The 27,314-nt window shown below is 40.4% G+C and overlaps 2 protein-coding genes and 1 non-coding gene across 6 annotated transcripts; 1 reads left to right on the top strand and 2 right to left on the bottom strand.

The window, feature by feature from the left end:
* Window positions 1–1,425: 1,425 nt before the first annotated feature.
* elk4 (ETS transcription factor ELK4) lies at window positions 1,426–16,139 on the top strand. 2 transcript variants are annotated; one of them, XM_087178862.1, is made up of 6 exons: window positions 1,426–1,617; window positions 6,588–6,802; window positions 8,664–9,434; window positions 9,691–9,930; window positions 10,548–10,571; window positions 12,278–12,336. In XM_087178862.1, exons 2-5 carry the CDS (start codon window positions 6,596–6,598, stop codon window positions 10,557–10,559), a joined length of 1,230 nt encoding a protein of 409 aa, XP_087034988.1. In that variant the 5' UTR covers window positions 1,426–1,617; window positions 6,588–6,595; the 3' UTR covers window positions 10,560–10,571; window positions 12,278–12,336. The 2 variants fall into 2 exon arrangements, with proteins under 2 accessions (XP_087034988.1, XP_023280505.1); XM_023424737.2 differs by lacking the exon at window positions 10,548–10,571 and adding an exon at window positions 12,498–16,139 and having other exon boundaries at window positions 1,427–1,617; window positions 12,278–12,397.
* An 85-nt stretch (window positions 16,140–16,224) lies between these two features.
* On the bottom strand, window positions 16,225–26,935 carry slc60a1a (solute carrier family 60 member 1a). Of its 3 annotated transcripts, none has more exons than XM_023424732.2 (10): window positions 26,524–26,935; window positions 24,039–24,237; window positions 22,779–23,033; window positions 20,986–21,115; window positions 20,788–20,903; window positions 20,410–20,583; window positions 18,935–19,082; window positions 18,516–18,586; window positions 17,935–18,055; window positions 16,225–16,629 (listed from the first exon to the last, which is right to left on the bottom strand). In XM_023424732.2, the coding sequence occupies exons 1-10, from the start codon at window positions 26,754–26,756 to the stop codon at window positions 16,577–16,579; spliced, it is 1,500 nt and encodes a 499-aa protein (XP_023280500.1). In that variant the 5' UTR covers window positions 26,757–26,935; the 3' UTR covers window positions 16,225–16,576. The 3 variants fall into 3 exon arrangements, with proteins under 3 accessions (XP_023280500.1, XP_023280501.1, XP_023280503.1); XM_023424733.2 differs by having other exon boundaries at window positions 20,823–20,903; XM_023424735.2 differs by lacking the exon at window positions 20,788–20,903.
* On the bottom strand, window positions 19,435–19,507 carry trnaf-gaa (transfer RNA phenylalanine (anticodon GAA)). Its single transcript has one exon. It is a non-coding gene; the product is annotated as a tRNA-Phe (tRNA).
* Window positions 26,936–27,314: the final 379 nt, after the last annotated feature.

Raw genomic sequence — 27,314 nt, 5'->3', positions numbered from 1 at the left:
CAGTAGTCTGGTTTAGATTCATTCATAAAGCTGTTTCTCAAAATCATCTTGTGATATAAATCCTCTAATTTCATAGATAGAATCTTTAAGTAATAAAATCCTGTCCTTCTTATGTTAGTCATATCGCTTTCAAAGTTAAGATCACACTCCAAAATAACTATTTATTGTATTAGAGACAGTGACTTTTATTCTATTGTAGCTGGCGGGTAATACAGGTTAATAATACAAAGAAAGTAGCCACCATATGAAAGAAAAAATTGGAAGCCATGTGTGTCTGGGAATTACAACCCAAATCCACAAAATGCTTTGCCTCTAATTTTAAAACATCGGATGTACCTTGTGTGTGGCAGCCCTGTGAGACTGGTGACCCTGCTTTTGGCCCAATGCATGCTGGGATAGGCTAAATATCACAAAAATAGAGTGGTGAGACAGAAAGAAATGCAGTATGGGTACATACTGGTCAGATATTTAGACGCTTTCAGGTGCCAACAAGATTTTCCCACAGTAGCTCTGGCTTTAAAGCGTAAATTAATTAAGATGCTCTCTCCTTTATTGGCACCAAATCATTTGACAGTGTATGCATGTCTTTTATAACATGAATATGAATTCACACAATTTTCTGAGAAAAGTTTTTTTCACTAAAAAACTCTGCGTTCAGTCTAAACGTTTTGCTGAATGTTTTTTTTTTGGTTTTGCTGAAATCATTGTTTTGATTTCTTATCACATTTTAACTAGACGCTCAGATTGTTGAGAACAGAGATTGCAGCAACGCATTGTAAATCACAAGCCAACTGTGTGAAGTAAACAATCAGTAAGTCTTGTAAGTCAGAGACATCACACATTATTATCTGGCGGAATTTTGTAGCCGTGCTGTGAAATAATAACAACTTGATAAACATAACAACCAAAGAATCAAGAGAGGAAGTGACCTCAGTGTGATTTTAATGACACATTTTATGTTATTCGGAGCGTCGGAATTTTGACCATGTTACACAACCGACAACCGAGCGAACAAGTGGGGTTTTCTCTCACTGGAGTTTTTCAGATGCAACGTTTAATGTTAAGGAATATACAAACCTATCAACGAGTGAAATGGTTATAGCTAGGTATATTGTTTAACTTCCAATGTTAAGAGAAAAGCTTCATTTAAATGTTCTATTTTCTCCCTTGCCAATGTTTTTTTATTTCGTGATTACACTAAGGCATACAATGCATAACTAAAGCGCATTATCTCACGTTCATATTTTGTCTCAAACCAACTATTTGCTGAATAGTTTTTTTAAATTTTTAAATTTTTATTTTTACAATAAAACAACAGTTACTAACTCACAAAAAAACGTATGTGTTCCCGAGGAAAGCCCACTTGGAGGGGCGCGACAGTTCTTGAGTATGGGGAGTACGAGGAACAGTGAATGCAACATTATTTCCTGTTCAAAGGATATATCGTCACTGTAAGCCAAAGGCAGTTTAATGTATTCTGTGTTCAGGTATTTGCTTGACACTCTATTTGAAACTTATTTCCTGAGCTATGGCAGTATAAAAAGCTTTCCAGCAATGTTTTGGGAATATCTGGACACGGCTCGACGACTTAGAAATTCAGCGGGCTCTACGAGCGAGGTAATGTTAGCAAACAAGCTAACGTGAAGCTAGCTAACAGCTAACTTACTGTTAGCTGACAAACGTTAATGCCTTGATTTGTTTGTCTCCTCGACTATTCACACACATGATGAACACGACAGTGGCACTTGAGCTCCACCTTGCGACTTTAAATAGTTGGGAAATAAGTGCTAGTTCGTGTTGACAGTAACGAAACTAATATTATCCATCAACAAGTGGTCTTTTATTTTGCTCTGTGTGGGTGCCTGGCCATCTGATAGTACAAACCAGTCACTCTAGCCCGGGCGTTCATAGCGCATGAATAACCCATGTTCTGTGACTGATTTGACCTAGCTTACATTATCTCACTGCTCAGTAGATAACATTTGCTGCTAATGTCACACGTTACATAACGTTCATTGGTAATCTTTTTCCCTGGCAGCAGATTTGACACTGTCCTATTTTTTCCCCGATATCACCAGTTTTAACATGACAGTTTGGGACAGATTGTGTGTGTGGGGGGGGTGTGTCTCCAACCCAGCAGGTCTGGATGAGTCAGGGCAGATTTACTCTTCCATAAGAAGCTTACTCACACAAACACACACATACACACATGTTGACAGATACTGACAGGGAGAGTGGACAGAATAGCAAAAACACTATGTGAATACCCAGCAACATCTAATAGTAGTATTAGGAATCACGTCAGAGTGGGCGCCAATTGACTCCAACTTGTGTGGCTCTACGAGGCAATATGAGGAAATCAAGTTGTTGGGATCTGAATAATATTATGCACAAAATCGTCAATTGGGGCGATTTTGTAAAATGAACACTAGGCATCAGAATAATCGAAAACATTACCTTGCATGAGAAGAGTAACTGTCCTTGACATTTGCATGTATGTGACTGCTAAACAAACCCATTTCCAAGCTAGCGTTGCATGTGAAGCTTTAGTGATGTCCCTCACTTGTAAGTCGCTTTGGATAAAAGCGTCTGCCAAATGAGTAAATGTAAATGTAATGTGAATGGATTATTGAGAGTGGACTCTAAGCATGGTTTAATAGTCTTGATGACAGAAGGGTTGCTTTTTACATCACCAAGAGTTGCTGGGCTTTTCAATAGCAGCATTCTCAAATGTGTACAGTAACTGGACTGGAATGCAAGTCACGTCATCGAAATGTCTGCCATGTGATAGGCAGCTCTTCATAGACGATCATAAGTGGTGTTGTTGGATGGCTTGAGGCATATAATGTAATCTTCAAGCAGTAGCTTGACACTTAACATCACAGTGCTTAAAGGGTAAAACTACCAGTACACCACACTCTTGCCTTTGTGGGGTTATGCCAGCCAACTACCACAGAGGGTATCTGTACTAAATGGCCCAAAGGTTAAGGCTACACCTGGTCTGACATAGCACCTAAATCTACATTAATGGAAGGATGGATATGCCAGCCAACTACCACAGAGGGTATCTGTACTAAATGGCCCAAAGGTTAAGGCTACACCTGGTCTGACATAGCACCTAAATCTACATTAATGGAAGGATGGAAGGATGCTTTAAATTCAGTGCTTTAAATGTACATGTTGGCTCGGGAGGTGTAATTGTATTGGGTGCATTCAGCTGTCATATACTTAAATTGAAAATATAGAACAATTAAAATGATGAATGAAATTTACAATGATCTCGAATTTATGAAAAATCACAAGTTTGACTGACATACACGAATAATTTAACAAAGTTGCAAATAACACAGAAAGCACACATTTTTTGATATACAATAGTTATTCATATCAACAGGTGAAATAGTGGATAAATCTTGTTGCATATATAATGATATTTTATACCAAACACACATGAACTGCATCCTCCAACTCCTAACTTTCAAGTACATTCATATAAATTTAACTCACAAGCAAGACAAAGGCCTCAACCGGTTGCAGTGTCTGTTGCCCCTAATAGGCCGTGAAAGAGACACATTAGGAGCACAACTTAGAGGGAACAAATTAACCTGGGACTGCAGATGCAGCAACATTTTTGTTTTGGCAAAAATGAAATGGCACTCAGCTATGAGATCTCAAGATAATGCCTCCTTACACACTGCTAAACAGTTTACAAGAGAGGCTCTGTGAAAAGCAGAATGTTGTCTGCCTCTTTGTTCATGGCTTTCACAACCTCTAGATCTAAGCACCACTGAACCTTCATGGGAAGTAGGTTTCCTCCTCTTTCATCTCTCATACTGTCAGGGATGCAGAGGTTGAAGATGGGCTCTGCTTTCTGTGAGATACTTCATTAGTCATGCAGTGTATGATGGTTCTATAATATCCACACACATTACATAGATTTATACCTATCCTATGCTCACCTTTGGGCTCCCTGTCATTGTTACACACAGCATTAACACTCCCATCTAAGTAAGGACAGGAAGAAGCAGTCACTTTTCTCTGGACACCATGTAATTGTGTGACCCTTGAGAAGTGCACCCAGCTGAGGTGACAGGCAGGAAGGATTATAATTGATGCAGATTTTAGGTTGACTTGTTCGAGACAATCAAGTAGAATGCACCAGTTACCTGTGCAGGTTGGATTGGGGTACATCAGTCAATAGATAACATGTGTTTTTAGTTATTCTGTCTGATTAAAACTCTTTGCAAGTTGAATCTGGGTGTAGTAACCCTGGGAGTGTGCTGAGGTTACAAAAAATCATATACCTAAAATAATTGAATGTTGTTCCTCTCCTTTACAGGTGCAGCAAATATGTTAGGCAATTGTCAATCAAGCACGTTTTATACATGCCCACACAAGTGAAAACACCTGTGTGCATATACCACCAGTGTTCATGGCCTTTAATCTCTGCATAGGATGCCATGCTGTAAAACCTGCAAAGACTGCAGCAAAAAGCCCCTCAAGAACATCAAAGAAAGTGCCAGATGTGGGTTTGTACCTTAGCTGAAAGAACAATACAGTAAAACAAAAGCATAAGCAAAAGTCTGCTTTTTTTAAAAAACTTCTTTCCTCACAAGTTATAGTATTATCAACATTTACTGGCAATTAAAGCCATGCACACACTAAATGACTTTGAAAGTCATCAGATTTCTGTACTGATCACACTACACAACTTGTTTTGTAATCAGGAATTTTGAAATTATTGTGGTTTAGTGATCGAACCTTGATTTGCCTCTGATTGGAGGCAATGAGTGGAAAATCATGGTTATAATCACGTAGCGTTAACTTAGTATAACAAGACTCCGAAATAGATGGTTACTGTTGAAGTGAAGTGTAATGGAAGCAAATCTGCAACCAGAATTGACCAGCATTTGGTTTGTGGTATTTTCCAGCCGGGGGGAACAGAGCTATTTCAAATAATAGCTCCTTGAAGACCTGCGTTATGAAATAAGTTGATTGTAATGTCCAATAAAATGTTGGTTTTGACATTAATAGGAGCTCTAGTAATGATACTACAGTTTAATTGAATTGGGCTGCAACTAACAGTCATCGATTACTCTACCAATTATTTCCTTGATTAACTGATAAATCATTTGGTTTATAGAATGTCAGCAAATAGCAAAAATGCCAGTCACAAGTTCCCAGAGCCCATGATGGCAGCTTAAAATGTCTTGCTTTGTCAGGTGATCAATTGAAAACCCAAAGAGATTCAATTTACCGTCACAGAAGACTCTAGACAACCTGAAAATACTCAAATTTGATAAGCTGGAACCAGCAATTTATCATAACCTTTTTGCTTAAAAGATTACTTAAATGATTTAGATTAATTGATTATCAAATTAGATGGCAACTAATTATTTCATCTCTAATTGTGATTGTTACCACCAGATATCGGTGCCTTATGTCAGGTTTACAATCCTTGTATAATTTTTTGTGAACGGTCCCTGGTGTTTGAATTTACATCCTCATGAACATCCTTCTTTACCTCACACTGTGAGAGGTGTTTAGTTTTTCATGATCGTGGTGTTCTGTAGACCTTGCCAGATGTGAACAAGATGTTTGTCCTTGAGGACTTGTCAGTTGTCACATCACAGTGCCACACTTTATAGGTTCTAACAAAAATCTGTTATTTATGATTAGGTGTAATTTTCTAATTTCTGAATAGGTGAACAATGTGATATCACATCTTTGTCATCATGGATCTAACCAGAATGAGGGCACACTTTACCTCTGAACAGCCTCAGTCCTCAGAAAGCTGTCACACTCACCCTGATACAACCACTTATTTTTCAATTATTCTTTTATGCACACTCCAGCTCACCAAGGTGCGAAGAAGGTGGAAATTTACTGTATACTTTGAGCATCAGAATTTCTCATGAAGGGAATGGCATGGAAGGTGTTCGACTTCATCCAGATGTTAATGAAACCACTCTTGAGTTTATTCAGCTTGGTGTATGGTGGCATTATTATCCTAGAATGTGGGAGCCACATGAGGGAACAGTGTTTGTAGCACAGGGTGCACCTGGTCCTGTAAAACAGTCTCTTATTCCTTGGCTATTTAATAACCATTTACACTTATTGCACCAGATTTCTGCTCACACTTTTAGGTATCCAACAGCCTTTTTTCAGCTTTTTAAAAATACAAGTGAGGATAAGATGAACAGTTTTCTCATTGCTCATGTTGCGGTTCTAAAATATAACATTTTTGTAATGTATATCATAGAGTGTTGCTAAACTGACACATGTACTACGTCTTACATCTGTGTGCTGTTGCTATTCATGCACATACTGTGTGTTGTTGGAGTTAACATTCCTTGGTTGACTGATTGAAGGAGGCAAATGGTTACAACAAAAACTCATTAACAGCACTTCATCACAACTTAACCGTCAGAATAAATTGAAGTGACTTACAGTAGTATGCCCAGAGGTCATATTTGCCATAAGTTTGTGGAATTCCATATTGTTATGCAGTGAGTAGCAGTTCCTTGGTTCATGAGCCTGATCATTTTTCTCCTCTCTACCTTTTACCCCCCCCCCCCCCAAATCAGTGAGAGACATGGACAACTCTGTCACCCTGTGGCAGTTCCTTCTCCAGCTCCTTTTGGATTCCAGTAATGAGCAGCTCATCTGCTGGACCAATGAGGAAGGGGAGTTCAAGCTGCTGCAGGCAGAGGAGGTGGCTCGGTTATGGGGGGCTCGTAAGAACAAGCCCAATATGAACTATGACAAACTCAGCAGGGCCCTCAGATACTACTACGACAAGGTAAACACACATAAACTCTTCTACTGCAGTGGTTGTAGTTGATTGAAAGTAGCTGCTTTGTATTTAATGTGGCAATTTGGTCTTTTAGTCTTAAGATTTCACTTGTTACAGGTAACAACAACAATAGCTATGCTATTAGTATAACAACACAGCATTTTCATTCCCACAAAGAATGTCCTTGGACACATGTCCTAACCCTGAACCAAACTATAAACGTGTCTTTCTAGCTTTACAAAACATTTTTCAAGATTTTCTTATATTAGAACATGCACACACACAATAAACACAATAGACAGAGTACCCAGTACAGTTACACAAGTTGACAAAGAGACGAGGGGTACATAAGCAGAACTCCTAAGAGCAAAGTATCAACAAATTAACAGGCGAGATAGGAGACTGCCCTGCCCGCCAGGAGAATCACACAAAACAAAACTAGGGTGCAAAACAAAACAGAGCAAAAAAAAAAAAAAAAGACAAAACTAAATGGATGAAGGAGCCAGAGAATCGTTTACAGAATAAGTACAGATACAACACAGATTATGTATTTCAGTCTTGTGTCTCGTGCAAAAATGGCTTCCACACCTTCTGTAAAAACTTTTGCGAGTTCCATTTGCTATAACGAATCTGTTCCATCTGAAGCTTCTCAAACATTTTACCAATCACAGCCGTTTCAGTTATTTCCAATCTGATGTTGGTCTTTGTTGGCAGAATGCAGTTGGGAAAAGCATGTCCCTGACTGAAGGACAGGCCACAATATAGTTGGTAGGCTACAGCACCCCCATGAGCCTTGATTTAGCTTTTTATTTTATTCCTGTCATGTTTTCATACACTTAAACTGGAACTTTGAGAAAGTCACTATACTCATTGCTTTGTTTACTAAGGAAGATGGGGGGCTGGTGCCAATCCCAGCTGACACTGGGCCAGAGACGGGGAACACCCTGGAAAGGTCGCCAGTCTATCACGGCTGACATATAGAGACAAACAACCATTCACACTCACATTGACACCTACGGGCAATTTAGAGTCAAAGGCCCTGGCCGACCCCAGTTAGGCCCCAGATGAACCAGGGTTCTTGCTATGAGGTGACAGTGCCACCGTGCCACCCTGAGAAACATCTTCACATAACTTAATTCTGTGTGACATTTACAGGGTATTCCTGCTCTCTTTTTGAAGGATTAATATTAACATTGCCGCTGAATGAGTGAGCGGGGCACAGATTTACTAATAATTCTCCCCCACTTCCAGATTCCAAAACATAAAAATGAATATGAATTTGATCAGATGGTGCGGCATCCTGATATATGCATTATATGTATGAGATCAGATGCTTCATTGTCAGTCATAATTAAACAAATTACATGATGCCTGTGTAGCATAACAGCATGTGTTTTGAAGCAGCCGCTGACGAGTCAAAGAGGGCTGGTTCCTCCGACAGCTGCACCAAAGACTACCAGAAAATAGCAAAACACAATTTAATTGCGTCTCAGAATGGTTGAAGTCCGCTGCTCAGTGACATGCAGAGAGAGGGAGAGCGCTGTCTGTCTCCCACTCTGCTTGTGGTTTGGCAGAAGTACTGCTTGACCCTGTGGGCGTGCTGGGCAGGGCTGCTCTGGTATGTTTGGCTGCAGCATTAGTGGCTGCTAGGTTGGTACAGACAGGAAGGACAGAGCTGTCCCATGCGTAAGACTTTTCTGCGGTCTCACTTTTCTATTTTTTGCTTCTACCGCTGCTTTGGTAGAGGCATACTACATGAGGGAAAGTCTTGTTTCTACTCTCTGCCTGGATGATGTAGTATGTTTTACTGTTTATGTTATTCACCAGGAGTATAAACTAACATATCTTGCTTTACTGTGTCTTGCAGAACATCATAAAGAAGGTTAATGGTCAGAAGTTTGTCTATCGCTTTGTGTCGTATCCTGACATCCTGAAAGGAGATGTTGCTACCCGAACAGAGGGCGGGGATATAGGTGCTGGGAGCATTCCTCCCCTTACAAGAAGGGACAGCACCCTACAAGAGAGTGAGTCTGGTGACAGAGCCAAGATAGGAGGTAGTACAGTGGCTCTGGGCTCAAGCACCAAGCAGTCAAGCCGCAACGACTACATTCACTCTGGCCTGTACACCTCCTTCACACTCAACTCGCTGCAAAATGGACGCCAGCTCTTCAAGTCCATCAAAATAGAGAACCCAGCAGAAAAGATGGCTGACAAGAGAGGTCTCACTGCCACAGGCCAGAGCCAGGAAGCATTGCCTCAGTCACAGCCAACTGCTTTGCCATCCGTCATCAAGTTTGGAAACACCCCTCCAAAGCCAGCACCAGCACCGCCTCCTCAGGTTGTCATAGAGCCGACCCTGATGTCCAGCCATTTAGATCCTCTGCAAGCTCTGCCCTCGAGGGGTGAGGACATCAGCACACACTCCTCCCTTCCGCCCCAGTCCATCTATTCATTTGAACACATCCGCCCATCAGAACAAACGTTCAGCTTACCGGACCTGACGTCGGCAAGCCCATCGCCAAGCTTAGTGCCTGACTCCTCTCAGGAGCTGGTGATTGACAGCGACATTGACTCTGGGTCATCTCAGCCTGCAGACGCTCAGCCACCAGAGCCCACAGACGCTCAGACACAGGAGAAGGTTAGTACACATACAAACTCTTCTCACACAAAAGGGAGTGAAATATTTGAACAACAGGAAAAATAATTTTTATAGGCCCTGAAAACTTATTTTATTTTATTATGTGTGAACAATGTTCCAGATTAAAATCAAAATTACTATTGATTTCTGTTTTTTTTCCTGATACTATGAACATGACAGGTGTTCTCAGGGCAATGACAAGTGTGAAGTGATGAAATCAAAGTAATGTGAATAAATCATTATCTGTGTTCACCAGGTGGACAATGGCATCGGTCTGTCTGGAGATGAGATCAGTTTGGTGGACGCTGAAACCAGTTCATCCTCAGTGAGCAGCTGCACCACAGTCAGCACTCAGAGCTCAGGAAAGACACGCAAGCCACCGAAAATCCTGCAGATCAGCCCGCCAACTCTGCTGGTCACCACCTCTGACTTCTCCCCCATGAACCTGTGCAGCCCCTCACTACCTACTGCCTCTCTCACACCAGCAATGCTACAGGTTAGAACGTGCTCTTATTTTTATGAGCTGAACTATTAGCAGCATTCAATAGCCACTCATCACGTGCTTTCATGGTAAATCTACCAACACGACCAACCACTTCAACACATTTAGATATTACAGGAAATGAAGCAGCCTGTTACGTGTCCAGGAGAAGTACTGCAGGTTCTCTCCATCTCTGAAACTGATATTGACACATGTCCATCTGAGGGGTTGTGCACACGCATCTGTATTTGTAGAACAGCCAATAGGAACGCACTAACTCTCTGTGATTGGCCCAAGCCTCTCGTCACGGGCTAGATTTTCGAAAGTGAAAACAATCAAGAGGAGGTGCAGATGCGAGTTTGTCTTCTCTTTAATAAAGATCTCAGGCAATAATTTACCCTTTTCCATCATTCTGTGAGCAACTGTGGTCTGACTTTATGCTGCACACAGCATGAGACTGCGAACAGCAGTGCACAGTGAAAGGAGTTGTTACCTCACTGAGAAGTTGTGGTGGTGTGCAGCTCTTCATCTAACAACTCACTGTGGCTGCTCCTCCTTCTGTTACTCCCTGCAATATTTGAAACTGATCTGATGTCAGAAATGCTGAAAATGACCATTGTCTTGTTTTGTAGACGCATTTCTGATGAACGACAGCGGTAAGTGCTGAGCTCACTGACAAATTGCATTTCCTGTGACTACTTCATAATAAAAGTCAAATTGTGTCTCTCCGGTTAAAGCTGCAGCAGTGTAAAATGTTCAGTTTGCTGCAACTTAACACAGCATTTTCCCAGGAATGTCACCACAGACACCCAGCTCATAATACTGCAAATATATAAATAATATCAACGCAATAATCAGTGGGCCATAGACTCAATCATCATTCGAGGAGATACATTTATCAATTTATTAAAGTTTATAGTAGCATAGTAGGTTCGTGTTGCTGAGGTTTCATTCCAGTGAGCATATGTGCCTCCTCACTTGCATCTCCTCATCCTGTCATGGCTCCTTGCACATGACATGAGGTAGGAGAGAGGAGGTGGAATTAACAGTGCGGCGTCCTCTCACTGCTTCATTTTGAAGAGACAGTTACTAATGACACATAGCTACTTTATATGAGCTGCCAGTGAGCTTGTTATGGATTGCTAGATGTCTCACAGCATAGGTGCTTTAATATCATTTTATTTTTACATGATTACAAACATGTAAAAAGTCATAATAGGTTTGTTAGTGTAGAATTTTCAACACAGAAATGCAAAGCTTATTGCTAGTTGCTTAGGTGACACTGCACTTTAAGTTATGACATATTAAAGAATATGAAATAAAAATATTATTTTTAAAAATTATATTTTTAAGAGTTACACAGTGCTTGCCATGCAGTTATTTGCATCTCCAGTTATTATGTATGGTGAAGAGATGAGGTCCCTAGATATGTAGAAACTCTAAGTAAATCTATCTATCTATTGTTTACATCACAGACTGTAACAAAATAGAAAACACATGAATAGACCAGCATCATTATATAACTGAACAGAGTCAAGAGTTGATATTGCACAGAAAACCTTCCAGCATTTAGGGATGGAGACCAGCAGGTGGCAGCAGTGCAGCAGTAATCTGTGATGCCTGGCTGCTGTTTGGTCTTGTTTTTGTGTTCCTGGTGCTGCTGTTTGCAGATCACATGACTGTGTGCTACTGTATAGGATGTCCGAGCTTATTAGATCTGCTGTGTTAGACAGTGTTGTTTTTATTCTGTCCCTTTGTAGTAGGTCAGGTCAGGTTTGGTCATGGGATCCACAGCTCAGACTGCCAGTCAGCTCACAAAGGCATGAGTTCCGCATTCTGGTTTCTCTCTCTTCCGTCAGTGATTGACTAAAAGCAGTGCCTCTTCACCGTGTTGGAGGTGAAGCTGTGTAAGTGTTTAGGGTAAAAAGAGAAACTCTAGATTAAATGCAGGTTGCTATGTGGGAAGACGACTTCTCTGTTCTTAATCCTGTCTACTCAACTCTGATTTGTTTACTGGTTCTCCAAGTGGTGGAAAGAGGTATCGACGGGCATAATACCATCAATAACAAATCATAGCTGTCGGTGGTAATTCATAGGCCTGGAACCAGGCTCATAGTGGTCTTGAAATTTCTCAAACATTTTTGATAAGAATCTCTGAAAATTGGTTATTTAAGAACTGTGGTCAAAGTTCTGATCAACAGACATTACAGTTGAAAAATAGACCTGTCAGTGCTCTCTGTTGGACAAACTAGACATTTCTCTTGCATATGTGCTGGTACATTATATCTGTAAAAATCTCTGTTGTATCGTTAGGGCTGCAAAGAAAGTGACATCAGTCTGTCTTGTTTATCTTCCTCTCCAGACTCCCACTCTGTTGCTGACTCCCAGTCCTCTGCTGTCCAACATCCACTTCTGGAGCACGCTCAGTCCGGTCGCTCCACTCAGCCCAGCCACACGCCGCCAGGGAGCCCATCTGTTCCAAGTCAGTACATGAGAGTATATACTTTCTTTCTGCTCTCATCTAGTATCATTCAGTCAGTCTGTCTAGATTTGTCCTAACACTTTACTTTGCTCTGTTCCAGTTTCCGTCGGTCCTCACCCCCCAGTTCCAGATCCCTGTACACAGTATGGATGGGACCAACACACCAGGCCCCATTTCACCAGATCCTCAAAAGACATAGGATTAATCACCCCATTTGGACCCAGACAGCCAGACCCCCACCCTTCCACCCCTCCACCTCCATCTCCTGCTCCCACATCCAGGACAGTAATGTGGAAGCTCAGTCATTCCCCTTTCCCATCACTCTGGTGCTTTAAATTTCGCTGCCACATTATTCACACTACAATGTGCTGTGTGGAGGGAGGACCTGGAGAGATGTTGGCAGTACAGGTTTGATGGATGAGGGTAACACGTTCATGTTCGTTTCATAGATTTTAAACCCCGAAGATACTCTTCTGCACTTATACGCAGTGATGCCGTCGTTCTGTTTGCACTTATGGATTCATTTTGTCTGGCTTTTTGGGATCCTCAGTCACAATTCAAAGGAGGAAGGGATTTCCATGGCAACAGTGTGCATTTGGATTGGACCCTCAGCAGCCACAATCTGCTTCATGTTTGGACACACAGACTAGTGAGATTGCAGATATCTGAATCTTTCCTTTTCCTTATCTTGTGCAACTGTGTTACTGCCAAAAAAATACGTTTTCATTTTCTGTCCTCAGTTCCTATCCAGTTTTCTCCGCTACCGACACTGATTCTGTTTTTTTGTTTTTGCTCCGTTTGTAACTTATACTCTTGTTTAAGGGAAGCGCTTTAACCTGACAACCATGCATGTTTAACTGTGACTCTTTTATCTTCTACCATGCTCTCAGCCTGAACTTAGATGTCAAGCCTTGCCTCAGCTGCTCTGAAATGTTGGCTAACTAAGGGACATATCCAACAGGACTTTTACCTTGACTGTCTTATCGTGATGTGGCCATAATCCGAGCTGAACCTTGAATTACGCCTCTATGTAACTTTTGTAATTTGTTTGTGTGTGTGTGTGTGTGTGTGTGTGTGTGTGTGTGTGTGTATGTATGTATGTATGTATGTATGTATATATATATATATATATATATATATATACATATACACACACACAATAGAATAACCCTGAAAGCCAGTGTGACCTGGTCTGCCTCCTACCTTTTAAGCTTTCAGGTGGGAATGAAAGAAAGTGAAGCCATAACTGTCTCTGAGTCTCTGCAAGCTGCAACTCACAAATCCTGTATGTCTTACTGCTCTGATGTTGTCTTTTATAACTAAACCCTACATTGTTAGAGGCAGCCAGAATTCAATTTGAGTTTTCAAGTTTAAAGCTGTAGTGAATTGATCATTTTTCAATGAATAGTTTGACATTTTGGGAAATACACTTTGTTTTCTGGCTGAGAGTCAGATAAGAAGATTGATAAATCATGCTCATGTCTGTACAGTGAATTTAGCTTAGCACAAATATTGAGAATGGGGAAACAGCCAGTGACTTTTCTAAAGGCACAAATACTGTATTCTGTATAAAACCTCAAGTTTAAAAACAGTTCATAATACATTATATTAGTGCGCTTAAGGCTTTAGAGTACCTGTCTCCCCGTTTCCAGTCTGTATGTTATACTAAGCTAAGACTGCTGGCTCCAGCTATATATTTACAGTACAGAAAGCGAGTGTATTTCCCAACAAGTCCTACTGGAACTAAAACCATACAGAATTGTTCCTCATAAAGCAAAATCACAGTATACCTTGTTCATTGTCTACGGGTCAGCTCAGTTTTCTTTGTTGGAAATGAATGGGCTTTGATTAATTATTGTTTGCAGTGTCAGTGCAGTTATTTAAACCTAGACTGAACCTCCGAATCTTAGCAGCTAGACACTTAAATGATTTAGCTTTCACCTTTGCCTCGCTTTAGTAATCGGACATACATCAACCTTTAATCCTGTGGACGGTAGAAACTAAGCACCTTCCTCTCCCTGAAACCTGCTCCTCTAGATGATCAGCCATGAAAGGTTTGCACCTGTTTTGTATATGACTCTGAAGCCATAAGTCTGATGCACAGACTCAAAAGGTAGATCCCACCTTTCTATGCTATTAAACGTGGATATTGTACATCACACTTGTTTACACGATACTTAGACTGAATACGCTAGTGTGTGCGTTTACCTAAGTGTCACTTTCTAACCCAGGGATGGATGACCAGCGAATTTTGTAGGGGGGAATTTATGCTCACTTTTACTCAACTAAAAGACATTGTCCCCCTCTCCCCAACCTGCAGTCCATCAGATTGATATATGGTGCCTTACCACAGCAAAGCCCAAGTTTCTCTCCCAAAAGTGGATGTTCTATCATTTAAAAGTTAGTACAGATCTAACGGTATACGACAGCGTACCTGTTTGTTTTTATGCCATATCTTTGCGTAGACCAAACTAGAGCCCCAGAAGTACAGAGTAAAACTTCACAGGGATGTTTTGTGTGTGAGTACACTGCAGCTCATACCGTCTGCCACAGCTTATGTACTGCAGGACCTTAAATGTGCTGCAGTGTTCTTCAGGTTGCATTACTGTACATACAGACAGCAACATGGGTTAATATGCATAGCATATTAACAGCGTAACTGAATCAGGCCATGTCTCTTTCCAACCTGCTTATAAATGTTTGTGATAACAGATCTACTCAGAAAATATATAAAAATATATATATATATATATATATATATATATATATATATATATATATATATAAACCTGTTTATCATTTTTGTGTAATCTTTTATTTTCCTGTAACACCAATAGAATTTTAAGATTAATTTCTATTTTTGTAATGGCCAGATAGTTAGATGTCTGCTATTTTGGGTTCTCTGATTTAATGTTCTCTTTGTGCATGTGTTTCTTTGTTGTTTTCCTCTTATGGAGTTGGGAGGCGGCTACCCCATGGTGGTATGGGCTTTTTTTGGGAATCAAAGCCTTATGGGGAGAAATCTAAATCTATGTTTTATATGTAAAGTGTTTTGATATAGTGTTGATATTGTACACGCAGATGTTGTGATGAAACGTTTGCACTTAAAATTTTGGGGGTTCCTGTAGTATTGGATTCTGTCGCTTTTGTATGACTCAAGATTTTCTCTTTGATGACACGTTGATGTTTGCTTACTGAGAAATGTATATTTTCCCAAAGGGAGGATACAATTATGCACTTCGTATTTTATACCACAAAACAGAGTTAAATCTAATCTTCTACAGTATATATCAAAGAATTTACAATAATTTGTAATTAGGCACAACCACACAATATTTATTTATTTGAATTTATAGTTGAGCCCAATAGAATTGGTCGCTTATATTGCATCTTTGCATTAACTTTAAAAAAACGACTATTAAATAGCTTGAAAATGACCTCAAAAGTCCATTTAAAACTTTCCTCCATCAAGTCATCTTGGACTTGTCATTTGCATATTTCTTCATTTGTATCCTCTGATGATGTTTTTCCTTCAACTTACCTTGAAATGTAAAATATTGTTTGGAAAAGAAATGACACAGTTCTTGCTTTGTTCTGTCCACTTCTCTCTTTGTTTGACGCTTTTTCAAATGTTTACAAGCTACTTGTCTTAAGTGGCGTATTGATGTATGAGAGGTGTTAGAGGAAGTGTTTATAATGGAAGACATGGGTGAGACCAATAATAAAAGATCTCTAACTAACATATTCTGTCATTATACTGTATCTTGTATTATTAATGTCTGACTGCTCCACTCTGCCACCAAGAAACCACAAAAACCCACCACAACTTATACACACTGATGAGTCACATTTTAACGGCAGAACCCATTTACTTCTCCAGCTCATTCACATTCATACTGAAAAGATATTAATTAATTAAAGTGTCTTTTGAATCAAGCTACAGCAGAGCTATTATGTGCTATGAGAATTTTAAAAATGATTGTGCCAAAAACAATTATTCAAGTATTGTACATGCATTGAACTGCTTGTTGATCATCAGGCTTGAAAGTAGACCTCCCTTTAGGTCATAAATGTTCATCTGGAGAAGCTCATACTCGCACTGCTGAAATGTGAGGGAATGTCATTCCATGCTGCCTTTCCAAGTCCTCACTGTACTCTGGTCCCTCAGGGAGCCTCAGATCATGAGCCTCCTGTCCTTGGCTTCTCTGTCATGTCTGTGTTTATAGATGAATCTGAGAGAAAAACAGTGTTGATCAGTTGATTCACAGCAAAGAGATTAACACAAGCGGAGTGACATCCAGCAGGTTGCTGATGAAGTTCAACAACAAATCAAAGAAATGCAACATTTACGTGAAACATGAAATTTAACATTCTGATTTCACAAATCCTGATAAGAAGCTTTTTGAAATGTCAGTTACTACTCCACATGACTATGAGGGACTGTATGAAAATTACTCAGGTGAGGAGGGAGCTGCAAAAGGATAGTTATAGTTTGTTACAAGTAGGGTTATTTTGTAGTTTTTGACATCCTTTCTGCAGGAAGCAATATGTTTGGAATGAGTACTGAGCTGAGATTACTGATTACTGACCAACACATCTTCGTATTTAAAGGTCACATATTTTCCATTTTTCCAGTGTTTTATTTGAAGTGTTGATACATAAGATATTTTTGTGGTTTTAAGAACCAAAAACCATCTCAATTAATTTTTACATCTCTTCTCTCAGGCTTCTATCTGGAGCTCTAGTAACAACAGGTCTGTGAGCCAATCTGAAGAGAGGAGGTTCTGAGCCTCTCTTCTGATTGGCTGACTGTTTTCTGAATGATGTAATAGAAATATAGCAGATTTCAGGTAAACACTCGGAGAAACCAAATCCTGCAAGGCTGGATGGTTGGGTAGCTTGGGGCATGACTGAGAGTGGTGACTGCTTTGTTGTGACATCACAAAGTTACAGAAGTCCTGACGGTTGGTTTTAAGGCTGTTTCTGAATACAGGCTGTGTGCATTTCTCTGGACTGAGCGCTTTGATGCTTTCACTGTATTAATATAGAACCTAGACCTGCTTTATCATCAAACAACACATGGACATCTACCTTTATAGAATACAGGAGCTTTAAACTCTATGTTCTACAAAAGCAAGACGTTCATCTGTGCTGTTCATTTTTTATATCCTCTTAGGAAAACCTTCCCACCATTATTGCCATACCTACACACCATTATCCTAAAGGACCAGTGTGTAGGATTTAGTTGCCCTAGCTGTGAGATTGCACATTGCAACTAACTGAATACCCCTCCCTTAACCTCTCCCTTTCCGAGCAAGTAGAAAGACCTACGGTGGCCTTCAGGTCACAATCTTATAACAGGTGAAGCAAATGTGTCGACTGACAGCTAGCCTCACCACCTATCACATCTCACAACACTGGGACAATAATCTCTTCTAATGATAACCCACACCCTGATGCACTCTGTGTACACTTCCAAGTTACTCTGTGTTGCTGCTTGTTCTCTCTGTCTATGTGTCTACCTGGTGTGTCTTTACCTGTGTGGCATTTTGTGTGGATCCGCTGGACATAGAGGAGCAGCAGGAAAAGGCAGAAGCCGATGAAGGAGGCTATTGTACAACACAACAGGAAAGCGTAACTGCCCCGACTGTGGATCACCTGCACACACACACGCACGCACACGCACACACACACATACACACACACACACACACACACACACACACACACACACACAAACACACAGTGGAGTTTTAATCCCTCCAATCACCCTGGAAAGCAATGTGAATACAGAACTGGTAGCCACAGGTCGCAGTGTTTCCTCTTCATTCATTCCAGCACAGCAGGTCACTAATGGTAACAATAACGCCCTGCTGCAGACAGGTTCTGAATGCTGTGGAAACAGTTTCACACTGACAAGGTCCACAGCAGGGTTTCCATACATTTTTGCTTTAATTGTTCATCAAAATGATACAAACTGATGCATGAAAACAAACAAATGCAGAAATAACCTTGAAAAAATTGAGCGGAAACACTGAATGAGGAAACATTCTGATGAATTTAATCATTAGTGCAAACAAAAGGACACATTCACACACAGTCATAAAAGGCTTCTTACCGATCCAACAAGCAGCTGTAGCATCATCTCTCCTGTGCTGGCACTGGTCACCAGGACAGTTGTGGCACAACCTTCAACACACAAGAGACAAAAGGAAGTAAATATGTAAATAAATGCAAGAATAAATTCAATAACAAATGCATATTTTGAATGATGAAATATACAATAATAATAATAATAATAAATAATAATAATAATAATAATAATAATAAATCAAATAAATAAAAGCAGTAATGCATATACAAATATATAGTTAAATGAATATATAAATGCTAAATTAATTTCAATAAATTTTTTTTTTAAATTTACATTTATATATTAATTAGGTATTTTTACTCCTCTCTATATAGTATATGAATTCTAAGATGAATTGATATTGAGTGTGTGTATGTCAGGATTTGTGTGTGTGTTTTTTTAACCTTTGTAGTCTAGTATGTCCTCTGTAAAGGCCAGCACAGAGGGAAACACACTGCTGATGCACAGTCCCAACATGCAAGTACCGATGAACAGAAACACACAGCTTGTGTAGAAGATCAACAACATGCACTGTACCAGCATGACTCCCACCTGAGAGATGGACACAGATATAAAGAGTGAGTGAGTGAATGAGCATGCACAAAAATCTGCGCAATTGCAAAACCTGACAACCCAAAAAGAAGAGCAAGGGAATGTTAATTTCTCTAATGTCCAAAGAGGACAAGTAAGAAGCTGAACTTGCTTTTATAGTGTGGAAGGTTCAGCTGCCCGGGGTTATGGCCATGACTTTGTTACCATACAGTCTCCAGAAGTGGCGGACTGACTGTGGTGAAGGTCAGAACCTATGTGAATACATGTAGGAGTTTCAACAGACAAGGGCCAACAGATGAGTCAACAGCACTAACCATTAGGGCAATGTGTCAAGAAAAACGACACAACGCACTGCCGAAACCCGGGATCGAACCAGGGACCTTTAGATCTTCAGTCTAACGCTCTCCCAGCTGAGCTATTTCGGCAGACATGTGCCAAATATGGAGGCTACAAGATGCAAAACACAATAACGTTTCTAAGCATCCAACCCATTCTAGGCATCAAAAAGTAGTCCTCTTCTACTGGAGTGCAAGGAAGAGACAGAGCCTGTGAAATGCCCTCCCAGACATCCCTAATATGGGTTGGGGAAGATCTTAGGTGCTGTACTTCAACTATTTTTGATGCACAGAGACACATAGTAATAACTACATTTGAGGGAAATGCCCCCACGACTGCTGATTCTGCATCTATGTCTTCAGTATCTGAATGGATCCAACAGGTTTTTGAAACACAAGATTTACTTACACAAGAAATATCGTTTTGTTTCGAAATATTAAATGGATATTAACAAATTACTTTACTGTGTCTAAGAGTGACGTGGCATATGAAACTTAATTACATCCATGGTTCCCTCACTGATGTGTCTTTGTTGTAATCACAGAAGGAGTATTATGTAATAATGAATATTGTGATTAGATCTTCAGTAGAATTCTTAAGTTAGATGACTCAAAAAAAAAATTACTCATCACAGATCTAAAACACAACTCCGTCCATGTTTACTGCACACACAACAGTTTAAAACATCTTTCCCAACAAGAAACGTACTAGTGGACATAAGGACTTTAATTTATTCTTGAAATAAAATCACTTTCCACAATCTTGCACTACATTTCCTTGAAGATGTATTTAGTGACTTACAGATTATGTTGTGTTTTATCTCATAAAATTATTGAATTATTAGATAACTGGTGTTAATTCCACCCAAAACTGACCAATACTTCTATTTAGTTTGCATCATGTGGAAGAAATAAGAAATGAATGAAGCAAATCATCAGGGATAAACAATGTAATGTCAACTACTGTATTTACTTTAAGTGTGTGTTCATACCAGACTGAAGGTGAGCAACCTGGGTGCTGTGTATCGGTAGGACAGGTAGATGAAAGCCAGTCTTCCTGCTGTGATGGATGCCCAGAATATACTGTCCAGACAGCCAGCAGTCTTGTGACCCATCAGCAGAGGAGGGGAGACAGCATAGGTGTAGACAAAACCAGCATACGAGCCCTGCAGGCCAAGAAACACAACGGTTTTCAAGTCTGACATTAATTTCCTCTTGTTTTTAGACCACCAGAGTCTTAACCTCATGTCTCAGACTTCTATACACCTCTTCAAATCTCCCACACCCCTGCACACCTCACACTTTGACACAGGTAATAGTGTCAAATGTGTATGTGTATATATGTGAGTAGTGTTAGCTGGAAGTCTCACTATAATCCCATCAGTGATGAAGAGGATGGCTCCACCTAGAGCATGGAGGATGAAGAAAGAAGCAGGGCGACCACGGAGTTTCTCAAGGTTACAGCAACCAAACACATTCCCATGTCCTAGAAGGACAAGGATACTAAGAAGTTTGCCACTTCATTTGCATAGTTTGGTCACAAACACACACACATATACATGCATTACCATGGCCACTGTCCCCAGTGGGGCTCGTGCTGGACAGAGAGTCCCTGTCCAGGAGACGTGGACTGTTCATGAAGCAAGGCAGCAACCTCTCATGGTACATCAATGCGAGCACTGCTGCTGGCACAGGGAGCTGTCAGAACACACAAAGAGGTTTTTGTCAACCAACAGTCAACACTTCCTGTCAGTTGATTTAATTTGTGAAACTCCTCTCATAAAAATAGAATCCAGACGGTCTTATCGCATCCTCTGCTGGGAGCAGATCTGTTTCAAATAGAAAAACTCTGTATTTCACTTTTTCTGAATGATAATATCAAGGCTCATGTATAATTGTGTGAACAAAACTGGGAACAAGGACACATTTGTGAGTTGCGCCGAGCAAAAACACAGTTTGAATTATATTATCTTATTAAATTCTATTTAAGTCATTTTGATGTCACATCATGCAACGATGCATGGGAAATTTGGTCATGGGATACGCATATGATATAATTAGGAACCAGAAAAGTTTTTTGCATTTTTTTCAAAAACAAAGTTGAGTCATTGCTGCTGTGTTTAGTTTTTTTCTTGTTGGTCTACAGGTCCAAGATCAGATCAGCATCACCAGATTATAAAGTGATGTTAAGGTATACTGGTATAGCAGGTATACTGTTGTTGCTAAATACTACATAAATTCTAGGATCCCAAGATTTTTGTCCCTTTCAATCATTTACACCCAAAACGTGGGAAAATAAGGTTAAAAAAATCCTGAATCCTTTAAAGGCTTCATATAGTATAAAGGTAGATGTCCATGTGTTGTTTGATTATAAAGCAGGTCTGATGATTCTGCATCTATGACTGCAGTATCTGAATGGGATCCAACAGGTGGCCGTCCCCTTATGACTGCTGCGCACCATCAAAAAGATAGGGAGATAAAAAGAGACAACCTGTCTGCCTCATCTGTAGCGTCCTCTACCCCATGTCATAGAAACCCAAGTGGAGGAACACATTACTGGCCTGGTCAATCCTCTTTAACAGACTCGGAATGGCAGTCAGAATATGAAGCTGTGTATCTGAACTGCCTACATCGCTGTAACAGACCGCTTAGGATCCTGAATTCCCTCATCATGTTTTGGATCCTGTTTAGAACTGTGGTGTTGGTCATGCAAGCGCTTCTAAGAACGCTTGTGGCCATGCCTATCTGACAAGCCGTCTCCCTCTATAAGATGTTTGGCACAGAGCTGCGACCCTTGTCATCTGTGTGATGTAGCTCCTGCTTGGCAGGTCACAAGCTGCACTGCAGAGATAATCTATGTCCTCCATTGAATGAAAAATCCCAAAGAATGAGGGGCATCCGCAATGGCTTTGGCATGTAGCAATATGATGTGACAATATAGTATAAAGGTAGATGTCCATGTGTTGTTTGATTATAGATCAGGTCTAGGTTCTATATTAATACTGTGAAAGTATCAAAGCCTCAGTCCACAGAGAAATGACATGTGTGAAAAGACAAACATGTCAAAAACTACAAAATAATCCCACTTGTAACATACTATAACTATACTTTGCTCAGTAAAAGAGACTCATGACTGTATATTTAATAGAATAGTGTTATCTTTGCTCTTAAGCAAATCACACTGCTTCACCTGGCTTTTTATCAAACCGCAACAGCTCTAAGAGTCGCTGTCATTATCCCATCCTCAAATAGCAGACATTTGAGCCAATATATTAAATAGAATCAATTATATTAGTGTGCATTGTATATATCTCTGTGTCAGCATCATCCATATGACTCATGAGAAGTGCCATGAACTAACATTGATAAGTGCCATGATCCAGAAAGCATAGGACACTCTGGTGATGATGACACCCTCAGTGTGCAGAGGATACTGGGAGATGTTGTGCAGTGCTGTTCCGTGCCCGGCGAGGCTGCTGCGGAGGTGCTGCAGGTCTGAGGAAGAGGATGCGTTGGTGGTCCAGTTGGCACCCAGAACACAGCTGTCCTCTGCCAGGAAAGGATCGGCCACCAGAGGACTGACCAGTGCTCCCAGGCCTATGAAGAAATGCAAGGCCTGAGGAGGGACATGAACAAAGATCTAATATTATATATCAGGGGAGTCTGGTGGCCCAGTGGTTGGACTCATACCATATAACTGCATGTCAGAAAAAAGTCTCTCTCTCCCCACATTCCCTGTCTATATCTACACTGTGAGTGTCATGGTTAGGCTGGGCCTTCACCCCATTCACTGTATTTTCCCTCTGATTTCCCCTCCTTAGTTTTTCATGTCCGTCTTTTTCCCTGTTTGTGTGTGTGTGTGTGTGTGTGTGTATGTGTGTGTGCGTGCGTGCATGTGTGTGGCTGTCTGTGTGTGTGTGTGTGTGTGTGTGTGTGTGTGTGTGTTTGTCTTCTGGGTGTGGCAATTTGCTTCTCCTCTGTCCTGTTCTCAATTGTGCCTTTCACCTGAAGCTCATCCAGTAATCAACGCCTGCCTGCTGCTGCCAAGATTGTGTGAGCATCATTAACATCAATAAATCTTAGGTAATTTAACTTTACCTCACTACATCTATACAACATGAACAAGCATTAATTTGAGATGTGGCTGACTCATCCTCAGAGCAAGTCTTTGTTATGAGTCCATGTTCAAGTTCTGCTGAGGTTGTGGGTTTAATTAACAACATTATCCAGATATCTTAGAAAACTTGCTTCCAACACCATAAGTGTTATAACATGTTGTAAAACCATTAATTCCCTGTTTATAAATAGTGTTTATAAATGCTAAATGTTGATGAACGTAGGTCAAACAATCACACTGAGACTAAACTGTATACTAAACTAAAATAATAAGCTAGCATAAGTCATACGGTATTACACAGTGATGCAACCATTGGTCATATAAAATATAGAAGTAGAGTCAATTAACGCGAATGAACTATAATATGTTATTGCATTGAGCCTAAATTTGTATTGGCCCACATCTACGTTCATAGTGACATCCTCCGCTGCTTCCTCTTGAACATAAAGACACAAACACTCAGACATTCACAGCTGCCCTTTACCCTCCCTCTCCTCATCTGACCTGCAGGAAGATGGCCGAGTCCCTCTGGTACAGTTTCACCAGTTGCAGGTTGGCGATGGTGTCGATCACCCCCATGGCTGTGCCAGCAAGCGCCATGGCGACGGACAGCACTGCCACATGGTGACAAAGCGGTATGATGGCAAACACGAGCGAGATGATGAGAGTGGAGGACAAGAGAGCTGACAGGGAGAACACGGGTCTGGAGAGTACACAGGGTTGACACATTCGGATCATAATGACAAACATACAGTTTGAAGTGTAAATTTAAGTGTAAGCTACATCACTGCATATTCAACATATCCTTAGCTTTTACTTACAAACCGTGTTCTTATTAAACTGACGGTACTGTGGCTCAGCCCAGGCCTGACTGGGATTTCCTGCTTGTTCCCGTTGCAGTAAAGTCACCTTGATGGTTTGTTGCTTTTATTTACCCAGTAGGTTTATCACAGGCCTTCAGCCTCGGTACACCTCCACACTATCTTCACCTTGTGAAGATAATGTGCCAACTTTCCACTCTCCTGTTAACCTTGTCCTACATAACTTTCAGTTTGTTGAAGAGAACATTCTCTTCAACAAACTAAAAGTTGTGATAAAGGGGAACAATGAAGTAGAGGACTAACATAGAACTAACATATTTCATGTTCTTAAATAATGAAGCTTTATGCACTACAGTAAACCGGTCTGAAAGGAGAAAAGAACATTTTATCTCCTAAAAAACTATTCCCATATACTGTAACTCACATCAGTTAGATGGTTCTTACTAAGCTGGGAGTTTACTTGAAGAGTATGTCAACAGTACACAACAGTATCATGAAATACACCCTTCATAAGAAGAGTTAATTGTTTGAAATACAGGAGTCAATCCAGCAGAATGAAGTTAGTACAAGATGTTGCATCAACACCACATGACTCGGAGACTGGCACTCCAAACAGAAACTCAGACAGAGAGAGGGAGAGAGAGAGAGAGTCTGTATGTGTGTGTGTGTGTGTGTGTCTGTGTGTGTGTGTACGTGCGTGTTTGTGTGATTGTTTGTGATGTGCCATGAGTTCGGCTACCACAATCTCCAAGTTGGAGAAATGTGTAGGTGGCTGGGTGCTATGTGTTTTCTACACACAGTATACGTATAGCAATGCAAAGATAATGTGTCAAAAATCATGTTTCATGCAACAGAAAGACCGGATACAAACACACCTGAGTGTCACCAGACTCAAAACATATCTCCATCCGGGTCACACCCACATTTACAGCTCAGGTCACGGCTCAGTGGCTGCTCAGTGTGTGAGGTCTGGCACAGACCTGAGCCAACTGTCTGCCATTTGAATATTACAGGTTTGCCAGTCAAATTTCCAATTCAGTCTAACTCTCCGCGGTGAAAGTCTCAATGTGGTCACTGAAATACTCTAAACCCAAACATTTAAACAGTCCCATTCATTTTTTATCCTCAACAGTAGAACTGTGGCCACAAACCAAACTCTGTACAATCTCTACAATTTCGTAGTATTTAAAAATCACAAGAAAATTTCAGTTTCTGTAAATGTGATCTCCTTGATTTCCTGTTTGGTAGCTACGTTTACGGCCCTGGGCTTCCTAGAGGTTGAAAAACATATGGCTTTACTTAATTGGCTTTACTTACATTACTACTATGTGTGTAAAAATATTAATATACTTTCAAGTATTGTAAGTGTTAGCACCTTCTTTTTGCCACGATCTGAGAGAGCACATTGGAAGGCGATAATGGATAAATTAGCATAAAGGGACATTAATACACCAAATACAGAAATATTTATATATTTAAATATGTTATATGGGCTATGTACGAACACACACATACTCAATTGTTTGCCAATACGTCATTCACAGAAATCTAGACTGTATTTTATCCAACATAAAACATTTTATCCTGCAACTTATGGTTATGTTTGTTACTGATTTATCCAGTTTATTTTATTGATTCACTGATCCATTGTTTAGATTGTAATTAAAGGAAAAAGTGAAAAATGCCATCACAGTTTACTGGGGCTGTTACTGTAAGATATTGAACGTTTTAGAGGGAAAAATGACTTAGGACTTATCTAAATAGTTATAGTTGCTCATTAAATTTCTGTTGATAGACTAATTGATCATCAATTAAACCATGCTGAATAAATTCAAATATGTTCAAGTAAGATAAAGCAACTAGCAGTTTAAACATGCATGTATGAACGTGATGAAACAATGTTAAGTCTGCTTTTGACCTTTGAAGGACCATGGGACCTAAAACAGAACATATTTCTATTAATCCTTCAAATATTTTCAGCTATTACTAGATGTAATAACACATGGAGTATATTATGGTGTCTACAAAGTCAATATATAAGTATCACGGATGTAAACAGGTCTTTATAAGAATATTATATAGATTCCTTCAGATGTGAAAAGTTGAATGAACTAACTGTTGAGTCACTGTCAGACCACAGGGTCATGAGGCTCTCTAACCAGACTCACGTTTTCTTACAGAGTCCTCCCATGCTGCTGCCCACCAGCAGGAAGAACTGCTGGGAGAAGAAGACCCAGGTGATCTGCTGCAGGGTGGACTGGGTCTGACACCTGAGGTCCAGGATGGTGGGTCCTAGGAAGGCGATGCACAGGCCGAAGCTGAAGAACACACTCCAGTGGGTGAGGGTTTGCTGCCAGTGGCGCTTGAACAGCGACCAGATCCGCTCTTCCAGCAGCTTCATGTCGGTCTCGGGGAGGAGGTTGAACTCCTAAACGCTGCGGAGAGCACACAGCTGCCAGTCGCTCATTTACACTGTCAGTGTGGAGCTGGGTCACACCGAGAAAACAAACTGCCAGCGGAGAAAGTAAACAGAGTTCACGAGTCACTCATCCTGGCCACTTTCCATTTGAGTGCCACTTATCCTGTTGATGGACGCGACGCTGATTGGCTGATGTCCCAAGGTCCCGCCCCGACTGGTTTCAGGTCAGTTTTTCTCTGAGAGATGTGCTGTTTTTGAGAATATAGGCCATGTGGTTGTTGGTAACACTAAACTGTAAGTCCCCCTTTTTATCATTATTAGCACTATATAAACATTAAATACAGGTTTATAACATAAAGTAGTTGTTTGCTGACGTATGGACATTATAAGTGTTTATAATATTGGTCAACAATTACAACTCCTATGAAGACATATTTTATATTATTTCAACAAATACATCAATAAACATATCTGCTTTCAACTGAATCATAGTGTGTTATAAACCATTTAAACATATGCTGCTTATATGCCAATAAGGAG

This window comes from Seriola lalandi, unplaced genomic scaffold, assembly GCF_002814215.2.
Source record: "Seriola lalandi dorsalis isolate HSWRI2012SDOR001 ecotype SW California unplaced genomic scaffold, Sedor1 jcf7180002054748, whole genome shotgun sequence".
NCBI classification, from domain to species: Eukaryota; Metazoa; Chordata; class Actinopteri; order Carangiformes; family Carangidae; genus Seriola; species Seriola lalandi.
This window is presented reverse-complemented; position numbering and strand designations above follow the sequence as displayed.

Coding starts and splice junctions, on each gene's coding strand:
- elk4 (XM_023424737.2), top strand. CDS start 6,596: ATGGACAACTCTGTCACCCTGTGGCAGTTCCTTCTCCAGCTCCTTTTG. Junction 6,803..8,663: donor TCAGATACTACTACGACAAG/GTAAACACACAT, acceptor TGTGTCTTGCAG/AACATCATAAAGAAGGTTAA. Junction 9,931..12,277: donor TCACACCAGCAATGCTACAG/GTTAGAACGTGC, acceptor CTTCCTCTCCAG/ACTCCCACTCTGTTGCTGAC.
- slc60a1a (XM_023424732.2), bottom strand. CDS start 26,756: ATGAAGCTGCTGGAAGAGCGGATCTGGTCGCTGTTCAAGCGCCACTGG. Junction 24,238..26,523: donor GGAGGACTCTGTAAGAAAAC/GTGAGTCTGGTT, acceptor TGTACTCTCCAG/ACCCGTGTTCTCCCTGTCAG. Junction 21,116..22,778: donor GGATCATGGCACTTATCAAT/GTTAGTTCATGG, acceptor GTGTTCTGACAG/CTCCCTGTGCCAGCAGCAGT.